The 12,443-nt window shown below is 39.1% G+C and overlaps 1 protein-coding gene across 1 annotated transcript in view; it reads right to left on the reverse strand.

Moving 5' to 3' along the window:
• LOC125238071 (microtubule-actin cross-linking factor 1-like) overlaps positions 1–12,443 on the reverse strand; it is a 340,128-nt gene that overhangs the window by 142,046 nt on the left and 185,639 nt on the right. Inside the window, exons 22-28 of the mRNA XM_048145360.1 lie at positions 11,108–11,323; positions 10,256–10,352; positions 9,518–9,638; positions 8,688–8,920; positions 7,988–8,138; positions 6,473–6,556; positions 3,913–4,182 (exon numbers count right to left, since the gene is read on the reverse strand). Coding sequence (XP_048001317.1) covers positions 3,913–4,182; positions 6,473–6,556; positions 7,988–8,138; positions 8,688–8,920; positions 9,518–9,638; positions 10,256–10,352; positions 11,108–11,323 — 1,172 coding nt within the window. The remainder of the gene's footprint in view (positions 1–3,912; positions 4,183–6,472; positions 6,557–7,987; positions 8,139–8,687; positions 8,921–9,517; positions 9,639–10,255; positions 10,353–11,107; positions 11,324–12,443) is intronic.

Consider the following 12,443-nt stretch of genomic DNA (forward strand, 5'->3'; position numbering starts at 1 on the left):
TGGCCACTCCCGCTCCCCGTTAAAAGTGCCGCCCACCCGCTCTCGGTTCTCACAGTTACCGCCTGTCAAAAACGCGACCAGTCGACCTGTCATATTTCACACATACAAACATAGGTACGCGTTTACCACACGAGCTTAGTGTGCGTAGGAACGCGCCTCATTCAGACATACCTCTATATTTAATTGCCATTGTCCGAGGTGTGGTATCACCTAAGATAAACCATCTTTTTTTTTATTTCGGATAAACTTTATTGCGATCAGATTCAGTCGATAAGTTGCTTTTCATTATATACTGTCAAGTCGATATTATGACAGAACATTCGGCGGGCTATGAGTAATATTGAGTGCAACCAATGCATTATGCGTGTCGCGACCTTCACACAGCCACAATAACAATGTGCTCGGAATTGCGCGCCGTTTACACCGCTAGGTGATAAACAACTCACTTTTATTGTATAATACTATCGTAGGAGCATAGGTTGGAGGTTCTGGGTATCTATTGTACAGTCAACCAATTGGAACCCCAGGCCACTCTACAACCATGTCATATTGACAAGCAGTAAGAGATTTCTTACAATCTGATTTATAACGTCACTATGACATAGTTCTACAGTGGCCTAGGGTTCCAATTGGTTGACTGTACCTAGACTCATTATTCTGTACAGACGTGTGCGACAGAGTCAGTTTCGTTTTTGGTCGCTATGCATTATCGTCAACTAATATCACTTCGGCTAGGCAGTTCCTACTTTTATTAGTTTGATAGAGATTTGCAATCCATATCCATAATATTATAAATGGGAAAGTGTGTGTCTGTTTGTTTGTCCGTCTTTCACGAGAAAACGGAGTGACGAATTCACGTGATTTTTTTAAGTGGGGATAGTTGAATGGAGAGTGACCCAGGCTAGTTTTTGTCTCTTTCGAATGCTATGAGCTATGATAAATAACATACCTCTTAATGCTTATGATAACCTAACCACAAAATTAAAATTTTGAAAACACCCCCGACCGCGACATAGTAGACCGATTTTCATAAAACATGGCTAGGAAAACTCCCGACTAACTCAGCTTTCAGACAAAAAAAAACTAAACCTAAATCGGTTCATCCGTTCAGGAACTACGATACCACAGACAAACACACACACACACACAGACAGACAAACATACAGACAGACAGACAGACAGACAGACACACAGACAGACACGTCAAACTTATAACACCCCTTCCTTTTTGCGTCGGGGGTTAAAAAGCACGTTAAATGAAATGTCGTTAAGCCTATCTTGGCTTTAGCTTCGAGGCCAACTAATGACATAAGTGGTGACATCACTGTCGTGAATTATACGTAAACACGCAAGCGGTCGCACGTGGAAGTCGTGGATTCGGTTAAATAATAAGTAGTGTCAGGAATTTCGAGAATATATCGGTTAAGGGCCAAATTCAAACTCCGTTTCAGTTAGACTATTCATGCGCGGATCCTTCGCTAACGCTCGGTTATAAGTCTAAAAATCTATGAGCATTGTTTGGCTACTGTATTTTTTTCTCAGAATTGACCGAACTTTCATAACAATTTAATGGTCGCGTACCGTGCGGTTTCAGAGGAATTTCCTCTCGCGGACGCTCCGGCTGTGGAATGAGCTCCCTGCCGAGGTATTACAGTATGGGGTTCTTCAAAAAACGAGTGTACAAGTTTCTAATGGGTCGGCAACCCCCTTGAGTTGCAGGCGTCCATAGGTTGCGAGGCAAAATATACACATATTTAAAAAACGACGCGAATTACCCACAACGCACCTACTGAGACACCAAAACAAATTATTGCTACCGGCCTCTAGAATTAAAAAACATTCCAGTAGCACCTATGTAATGGCCATCAAGATATTTAATAAACTACCAGATGCTATTAAGAATATAGAAAATGATAAAAAAATGTTTAATGTTATTAAATCTCTTTTGATAGACAAGTGCTACTATTCACTCAACGAATATTTAAATGATGAATGATGATAATATAAATGAGAAAGTTTAAATAATGTAAAATGTAAAATAGATATTAATAATTGTATAAACGTCTATAAAAATATAATATAATGTAATGTAATGTAACTAATGTATGTACTTTAGTATGTAAGAAACTTTGCTGTGCCCTATCAGGGTATCATGTACCAACTATATTACTACCTAACACCTGTATAAAATGAACATGATCGCAATAAAGATTTGAATTGAATTGAATTGAATTGAATTGGTTACGGTGACCGCTTTCCATTAGGCGGACCGTATATCTGTTTGCCACCAACGTGGTATAAAAATGTCAAAGTCAACATTAAGTAGATATACGCCAACTGATTGGTTTGTTTACCACAGTCGAAATATAATCTTTTTGATTTATATTGCAATTTAGATCGCGTGCTCATGACATTTCCGTTTCCTATTCATTGAAATGACCTTGAAAGTGGACATTAGACGTGACACAACTTTAGTTAGAGCTGTCATATTTATAAAACAATAACTTGATAAATAACTTATAAATGAATTGATGCAATTGACATTGTAATAAAATGAAGCGATTCATATTTCAAAAGTTGTGTGAAATATGTCAGAGTAGGTCTCCCTAATAAAAATTCTGATACTTAACTACACTCTTTTACACCTTTTTAAATATTTAAAACTTTTTGAAAATAATTTATTGCCCAAGTGCAGATAGATTATTAGATATTAAAAAAGATTCACAGAATTTTCGAAAATACACACAAAAATTAATTTACAATTGATTGACACATTGAGGAGTAACGTTCACTGCTAAGAAACAGAATATCTGGCTTCACTGACTCGTCAATGCGTCCACAACTGCAATATTGACAGACGAAGATAAAGTTTTTTTTAAAGTGTGACGATGCTAGAATATGCAAGATTTCGCTGAAATACTTACCTATGAAAAATTAAATTATTTGAAACAATAGGCTTTACACCCGGAAAGTCTCGCATATCTCTTTATACATAGTGGATACATTGACGAGTAGCATTCTCTACTTGAGAAGCTGAATATACGAATTATACTTGTCAATGCACCCTTCATAGTAATCATACCGTTTGGCAAAAATGAGTAAAAATAAAAGTAATCTCTTATCCTTATGCCTGTGTGGTGACGGGTTAAGAATTTCACCACCCCCTTTCTTCACGTGGGTGTCGTAGAAGGCGACTATGGGATATGGGTTAAATTGTGGCGTAGGCGAGAGGCCGGCAACCTGTCACTGCAATGCCACAGTTTCGTTAATTTTAACCCCTTATTTGCTAAGAGTAAACATACAAGTTTAGTAGTTTAAAAACCCCTTTATGGGATACAGGCGTGATTGTATGTTGTTGTATGTTGTAATCTCTTATCATAGCAACACTTAACTATTCTCGTATAAAAGTGTCAGAATAGTTGCTACATGCAAGGCGGTGGCGCTCGTATTATTTTTTACTCTTTTTGCCAAAATCCAGTACAATTGAATACGGGACTGACAGAGCCCATACAAAAAAGCGTACCTCTCAAATGTATAGACCTTTTAGGCTTCAAACTAGATGGCGCTGTTCGCAGCCTGGAATTGGCCAAAATCATATTTTCCCAAATATTTTTTATAAGAACAAATGCCTTTTTTTTTAAATTTTAACCTCTAAATGCTTAGTGATGTATATATGCATCATGAATTATTGACTCTATTATCATGTCATGTCAAAATTCAAATTTGAATAAATTTTTGTCAATGTCATGCATTTATAGGTTGGGTCATGCAAAAAATTGTAAGCATCATCAGTGTAGTTATGATAGTATTTAATAGGTGGCGCTAAAAATCGAGGTACGATTCTTAGTATGACAGACTGTAAATCCTATATAAATAATCCTTGCCTGAATTTAGTAAAAGAAAATCACTTACCAATGTCACAATGTCTCCAGGGTTGGCGGCGGCTATCCTCCTCAATCTCTCATACAACATATCCAGCAGTCTTTGATGCTTCGCGTTCAAATCATCCAGTTCTCTAGCCACGTTCTCCGCCCCGCTCTGCTCAGGTACAGGCTTATTCCTGTTGCGATGTCGCTCCGCTTGGTCCAGTTCCGCTTGACGCTTGATTTGTTTCATGTCGAGCGAGGGATGCACTTCGTCGCATAACCATTCTGCGTAGCGCTGGCATCGCGATGAGTGGATCTATGTCGAGTTAGGATCGAAGCAGGTTAGGTTAGTTATAGTTAGTTGATTGCTCTTTTTTACTCCTCTTGTATTTTATTCGGTAGTTATATCAAAGCAGAGCTCAGGCTACCATGAGCCGTGGCGAATGCCGAGATATCGCAATATGGATTATGATTCAGTAATCATTAAAATAGATCTTTTTAAGTTTTAGACAAAGAGCAATCATCTGTGTTATAATTAAGCATTGAATATTAGATCGATTCTCAAAACATTCGCTCCGCCATTCATACAATACCTAATTTGGGAATGACTTATGTTTTGTAAAAAAGAGTCATACTTCACGCATTACTCATGTCATATATCTTTCAACTATCACACATTCAAAATAAACTATACAGGGTTTTTAAGTTCAGCTTTAAGGTATCCCAGGAAAGAATCATGCTGGGAAACAGTCAAAGCTTTAACTTTATAAAGCGTGCAACACCGAAAAAATCTATTCATACCCATTTTTCGTGCATTATCACCTCAAGAAATCACCAAAGCAAAATATTTTTTTTTTTTTTTTTTTTATTATAAATGGGCTTACTCTTGACCACAGACTAGCCAAAGGCAAAGACGTTATCTCGCCCAGAAGATGCCTGTTCAAGATTTGAAGGTTGCCGGGTTATATGAGCTCGGAAAGCCGCCGGCAAGGAATTCCACTCCTTGGCAGTGCGCATAAGAAAAGAAGAAGCAAAGCGCTTCGTGCGGATTCGTGGAATATCCACCAAGTAAGGATGGAGACCTGCCGTGCGTCTAAGAGTCCGATGGTACCTAGGCCAGTTATGTAAGAAATATCTGAGATCACATGTAATTGTCAGCCGAGACTGAGCAGAGGTCAACAAACATGTGATCTGAGGCTTTCTTACTTACTGCCCAAGGTGTGTATACTATTTTTCTGTTCAACGGAGCCGGGAAGCGGTAACTTCGTTCAGCGCAGCGGTCTGAAATTAGCCGCTTTCCGGCCGGACAGAAAACTATATTTTTTTACTAAAACAGCAACACTACACTGATAGACCAAAACAATGCATGCACAAGGTAGTCATTTCAGATCAATGACCTCAAATTACAGACACACTGACAAATATAATATGAGCTCTACAATACAACACTTTTCTAGTAAATATCAGGTCTTACAAAAATGGGTATGTACAAAATTTGAATCCCAAATGCTCAAGATGGTGCGTAATATTGTTTGCTAATTTTATTATTCACAATGCCATTTCAGATGAGCAGTAATATATTGCTGGTTCCATCTTTTCATCCACACGTCACACATACATGTTAATGTTAGTATTTTGCACACTTTAGTCACAAATAGGCGTGGGGATTATTTCATAAGCGCAAAAGCACCCCTGGAAAACTCCATGCATTATCTACGTAAGGGCTCATTTAGACGGTACGAGTACTCGCATACGAGTTTTATTACATTGCGGTATTTGACGGCTGTGCAAAATCGTATGTAACCTCAACAGCCCGCAATGTAACTAAAATCTAAAAGTAGATTCAGTTACCAGGGATAGGTACGGCCAAAGCGGACGTGCGTCTAAAAGTAAAGTGCGACGAATCATAGACAGAACCTAAACGAAGAGACCCAAAGAAAACGATACGACTAAGCGAAAACGAGGAGTGAGGATAAGGTGATGAAATGCTGAACTGTTTCACATCTTCCATCCAACGACAATCATAAACAAGTTAAACAACTTTAATAGACATATATAAGGAATATTTAACTCCTAAAAAGGAAGAAATAGGCGAGACGACTAAAAAAAACTAATTAGTCCGTCAGTTAGATTATCAAATAATTTTAGTCACGTATTTTTCTTTTTTCTCGTAAACGAAAAATGACGACGGTACAGTGCGTTGAAGTTTCGCGTGACGTCACGCCTAGGTACAATTTTTACTAAAAAGTGACGTCACAAGCCCCAACTTGGAACTTTGATGCTCTATATCTTTGTATTTTTTCATTAATTAGAAAAAGCGAAATATATGTTTTCAGTATTTTTGGGCGATCTAACTGACGGACTAAACAGAATGCAATTTTTTTATGTAGTCGTCATCCCTAATAGGACGATTTTTACAACGATTTTTTGTGTCATAAAGATCTTAAAACAAAATAACTAACAAAAGAACAGTGTCGATCGTCAATTGTTTTGTTTTCGAACACATAATGTTGACTCGAAAAACAAGTTTCAAATTTCGAACCAGTCTATAGACAGGTCACAGACTAAGTGAATTCTGTAGTGTGTTTTAGTGTACTGTGATTTACCTTCGCCTCTCTTATGAATCTGCCACCGTCAACGTTAACCTTCTCAATCTTTGGCGTTCGCTCCACAACACTGGTCAGTAGATTCTGCAATTTGAACCACAAGACACCCAATAATGAATATTAATTAGTAAATATTATCCTTGTAAGACCCAATGTACATTACAATGCACATAGTTGTTGCAATCTAATTTGAATCACATATAAAGTAGCATTTCTTTTGTTTCATTGGTTTTTGAAACAAACGAAATTCTTACCAATTTACTTATAAAGCAGGGTTCAAATTAAAAATAGGTAAACTAACTATAGTAGGTCTTACGAGGATAGTGCACGTGCAAAAATCCTTATTTTGTGCAGGATAAAGTTTTGTTTATTTATATGTTGAATACATGCAAATTTGTCGAGTATCCTATGTTAAGATTCTTAATAAACAATATTTTATCAATTAGTAGGTAAAACTAACATTTCTTTTGAAGTTAATGTATTTGTGCATGCAATGATTTTAAATTAGGACCTGTAAGTGGTAATCCACATTCAGCCCATGTCTCCAGTATGTCAGTAACCACATGCTTTTGGTTATAACTGGTTTATAAATTTCAATATTTATGACCAACTTGAAGACGAGAGAAAGGACTCGAGACCTAACAATCTCTATCTCTAACATCTGAGACAATTAGGCTCATCTGAAAAAATTAACTGACAAAAAAAATATTATATGGTATTTATATTTTAAAGCAATATACGTTTCAATAAGATTCAAAACGTCAATGGTTTTTACTCCAATCGATCGATCATCGTTCAATGACTCGATCGACGTTAAAGTTTAAGGATCTTTCAAAATCGTCTGTCGAATCATATCGATTGATCAGCATCGGCCTGGGACTTACGAAGCTATCTGTTTTTTAGGGTTCCGTAGTCAACTAGGAACCCTTATAGTTTCGCCATGTCTGTCTGTCCGTCCGTCCGTCCGTCCGTCCGTCCGCGGATAATCTCAGTAACCGTTAGCACTAGACAGCTGAAATTTGGTACCAATATGTATATCAATCACGCCAAGTGAAAAAAAAAATGAAAAAAAAAAATGTTTTATTGGGGTAACCCCCCTACATGTAAAGTGGGGGCTGAAATATTTTTTTATTCCAACCCCAACGTGTGATATATTGTTGGATAGGTATTTAAAAATGAATAAGGGTTTACTAAGATCGTTTTTTGATAATATTAATATTTTCGGAAATAATCGCTCCTAAAGGAAAAAAATGTGCGTCTAACTTTTGAACCATATGTTTAAAAAATATGAAAAAAATCACAAAAGTAGAACTTTATAAAAACTTTCTTGGAAAATTGTTTTGAACTTGATAGGTTCAGTAGTTTTTGAGAAAAATACGGAACCCTACACTGAGCGTGGCCCGACACGCTCTTGACCGGTTTTTTAAAGAATCGTGTTCGCCAATCGACACGATTTTGAAAGATCCTTCAACTTTATGGAGGTCGAACGTGTTTGCATGGCTGTGGTTGACTCACCCTGGTGGGTTCGAACTGTTCCTTAGGCCGCACTTCGATGGGCGGCTGAGCCTGTAGCTTGCCGAAGGAGTCGTCGATCCATTCGGCCTCCTTCTCGAGCCCGGCGTTGTAGTTGCGCAGGAGTTGATACGCGGCTTCGCAGCTTCGGAGGCTAGAAGGGAATTTTAATCATTAACTTTCTACGTATTGAAATAAGTCATTGAATTTAGAATTACACGCGTTATCTTTTTTTTTTTTCAAAATGTTTGTATGCGGAAGAGCGGCGCGAAGCAGCTCTCCACTAGTTTCACCTGGACCTGTTACTTGCAGCAGGTCTTCAAAACTTTACTCACCGTTTAGTCAGCTGCTGGCACACGTTGTTCCATCTGGTATTCAACTGTGCCATCTCCTTATCCAGGCGCTCCAGGTATATATGTTTCCCAGAGCGCGGTAGCCATGCGAGAGCTCTCCACCAGCACAGTCCCATTACACCTGGACCTGCTGCTTCCAGGAGCACACTACAGTACTCACCGTTCAGCCAGCTGCTGGCACACGTCGCATCTGGTATTCAGATGTGCCACTTCCTTATCCAGGCGCTCCAGGTCTATATGTTTGCCAGAGCGCGGTAGCGATGTGTGCGGTAAGGCGGCGCGGGAACTCTCGACCCATTCCACCAACACCTGGAGACTTGCTGCTTGCAGGAGCACACTACAGTACTCACCGTTCAGCCAGCTGCTGGCACACGTTGTTCCACCTGGTATTCAGCTGGGCCACCTCCTTATCCAGGCGCTCCAGGTCTATATGTTTGCCAGATCTTGGTAGCGATGTGTGCGGTAACGCGGCGCGGGAGCTCTCGACCAATCGGCGACAGTTCTCGGCGTCGTCGTTCATTTGTTCCACCTGGACCTGCTGTTTGCTCACTGCTACTTGCATGCGGAGCAGATCTTCGTGCATCTGAGGGAGAGATAAGAATCTTTCAATGACAAGTTAAAGTTAAATAAATAATTAGCCACTACCTGTAGGAGACGTAAGAAGGTTACGTCGATGGTTGAACGACTCAAGAAAGTCACTGAATAGTTGAATACACAAATCGAACTTCAAGTAGCGTAAAAAGTAAATAAAATGAGGAGATGATATATCGTCACTACTTTGAAAAAACCTCGTATCTCACGCTGCTCCTCAAAGTTAAAACGCAGAAAGTCTATATGCATTCCATACATACTTACTACAATTTTGATTTGATTGACAGACGAAGATGCAAGTTTTTTTTAAAGTAGTGACGATATAGTCATTTGGCTTTGGCTAGTCTGTAGCCAAGAGTAAGCCCATTTATAATATAAATAAAAAACAGTGTATCGAGGTATGTTTTGGTTATCAGATTAACTTGAGTCAGAACCATCAATGAGTCATTAATGACCCAATATGATATCTGCACACTGATTTGATCCCTCAACTACAAAAGTATCTTTAAGATATTTAGCTTCTGACTTAGCTACTTACTTCTTTTCATAAATTTACTTGTTTTTTTTTATTTCGGGTTAGTTTACTTACATCTTTCAGCAGTTCGATGTCGTTCGGTAGGTCGTTGAACTGCGCAAGTTTGATTTCGAATTCGGTGATGCTCTGGTGGTTTTCTTCCATGCTGTTAACCACGATTTCTACGTACTTCAGCCTGTAACATATAAATTACAATAAAGACATGTTTACAGTTAGATTCCGTAAGTTTTTACAGCTTTCGCACCCATATGGGATTCATGCAAAGAAACGAATTTTCGGAAAAAAAAAACAATGGTGTTACAAAAGGGCATGGGTGTTCAAAACCTCTGCACACAAATGTTTAAAGTTATTAAAATGATTGTTTAAAAAAAAAACCTGAAAGTATGACCAAGTTCAAGTGGGTAGTTCGAAAAACTCGCGCGGCTGTCAGATGTTGATGTCAATAAAATTATTAACTAGTCTTCTCTGAGACCCCGGAGACAACGCCGTCGCCAAAACGTTGGAGGTTAGTTTCAAAATGTTCCAATATGCAATTAAGTCCCGTTTTTTTAACGCCAGACGCAAAAACGACGGGGTGTTGTAAGTTTGACGTGTCTGTTGGTCTGTAGCATCGTAGCTCCGGAAACGAATGTGGATTCAGTTTTTTTTTGTTTGAAAGCTGAATTAGTCGGGAGTGTTATTAACCATGGTCGATGGAAATCGGTCCACTATGTCGGTTTTTTTTTATTTAATCAATTATGTTATGTTGAATAGGAGTGGGGAAGAGATTACTCTTGAAATTATGTTACTCACCTTTCGACGAACAATTGACTCTTGGACTGCATATCGTTCCACTTGCCCATGACCTTGTCGAGGTTCTTCTTCATAGCTGGCGTCTTTAGGGCGATGCCTGAAAACAAACACAAGCATAAGAAAATTGCTGGACTAAAGTAGAATAGAATAGAATAGAATAAACGTTTATTCGTGAACACAGGTAAGACAAAATATGTTTGGCCTCATTATTGATAAAGAATTTAGTGAGTACACGAGTTCCGTACGAAATGCACGTAAGCCGAAAAAATAGGGCAAGTTCACGTTACTATATAACCAGGGAAGGTCAGAAATTTTACACGGCGATAATGCATAGCCGTTAACGTTAAAAAGTGTGAGTAAATGGGCTACTGTAGAAGGTTTGCTGTGACCTCTGGTATAAAACATCCAGAGATTGATAAATTATACGGCAGTTTCAGTTCACCCATTGGCAATAGGACATTTCCAGCAGAATTTCGCGATGTTTGCAGCAGTGTCCAGCAGCTCCATTACGCACTTCTGACGTAGCTGGTGAGCGCGAAAACCGAGCTCTTCTAGTCTTCATGCTGGAGAACTAGGTGCTCGAGGAAGTAGTACTCACCGCTGTAGGTGGCCTGCACCTCTTCGACATGGCTGGTGAGCGCGAGCACGGAACTCTCCCAGTCCTTGTGCTCGAGAGAGTCCAGGTCTTGCGATGTCTGTAGCTGTGTCCAGCTGTTACACTCACTTCTGAAGGTGGCCTGCACTGCACCTCCTCGACGTGGCTAGAGCGCGAGCACTGAGCTCTCCCAGTGATTGTACTGGAGAATAAGTGCTCGAGAGTTCAGGTCTTGCGATGTCTGTAGCTGTACTCACCTCTGAAGGTGGCCTGGACCTCCTCAACGTGGCTGGTGAGCGCGAGAACAGAGCTCTCCCAGTCCTTATGCTGGAGAACTAAGTGCTCTAGCGAATCCAGGTCTCGCGGGATGTGGCTCGCGATGCGCTCGTGCAGCTGACGCTCCAGAACTTCGAGCCGTTCAAGTAGTGAGGATGATTGTTCTGTGAAGATGCGTGCGGCATTCTTGCTCTCCTCTGGAAAGGAGATTTGTTTTAGAGGTTTATTCAACCAAGTTGTTTACAATACATATGTACCATGAGGTAAAATTATAGCATATAAGATACAAAGATACAATATATACGCACGTAGGTATTAACCGGTAAGGCTTACAATTATATGTAAATACTCTGATAAACATGATTTATGATAGTACTTTTCATTAACTATAATTATTTTAAATGTTCGATATCACTACAATTAATTCACTACCTACACTGTAATACCTAAATAAATAAAAATAAATAAATAAATAAATATTATAGGACATTCTTACACAGATTGACTGAGGCCCACGGTAAGCTCAAGAAGGCTTGTGCTGTGGGTACTCAGACAACGATATATATAATATATAAATACTTATATACATAGAAAACATCCGTGACTCAGGAACTAATATCTGTGCTCATCACACTAATAAATGCCCTTACCGGGATTCGAACCCGGGACCGCGGCGCAGCAGGCAGGGTCACTACCGACTGCGCCAGACCGGTCGTAAATAATATACTTTGCAACTGTACAAGTCACCTGACAGCTTATAGATACACCAAGTGCGTTCAAAACTTCTCGTCCTAAACACTGTCACTACTCTCTGAAACATTTCGACTGTGTAAGTGATCCGGTCTTGTGAACAGTTGACTAGACGTAAGACTAAAAATTGCCGCCCAACATCAGAATCATTTTAAACTGAATGATGTCAAACTAAGATATCCTTTTAGGTTTCTCAATGTTTGAAATAACCTAAGCTCTTTTTTATTTGAATGAATTTAAAACATCTTGTTTCTAAATGTTTGACGGCTGATTGCAAATACTCGAACTAGAGGTATATTGGGTTTTGGTTTCGATAGCAACGTTATTGTAGAGGTATACGTATCTATACGCATAATCGTAACTATGTAACTACTGATAAGGTATACAAGTAATCGATGGAATCAGGCGTTACTTTGAGAAAATCCATGCAAATACTTAAAAATCAAATGAATATTTTGGATATGGAATAGATAATTTCGTTGTCAGTCGTCGTCTTATATGCCGAAAGGCACAAACGCTCACGAAACGAAACGCTCGTAGAAATCTATCTCTATCGCTCTTGCGTAT

The sequence above is a fragment of the Leguminivora glycinivorella genome, chromosome 22 (assembly GCF_023078275.1).
Source record: "Leguminivora glycinivorella isolate SPB_JAAS2020 chromosome 22, LegGlyc_1.1, whole genome shotgun sequence".
NCBI classification, from domain to species: Eukaryota; Metazoa; Arthropoda; class Insecta; order Lepidoptera; family Tortricidae; genus Leguminivora; species Leguminivora glycinivorella.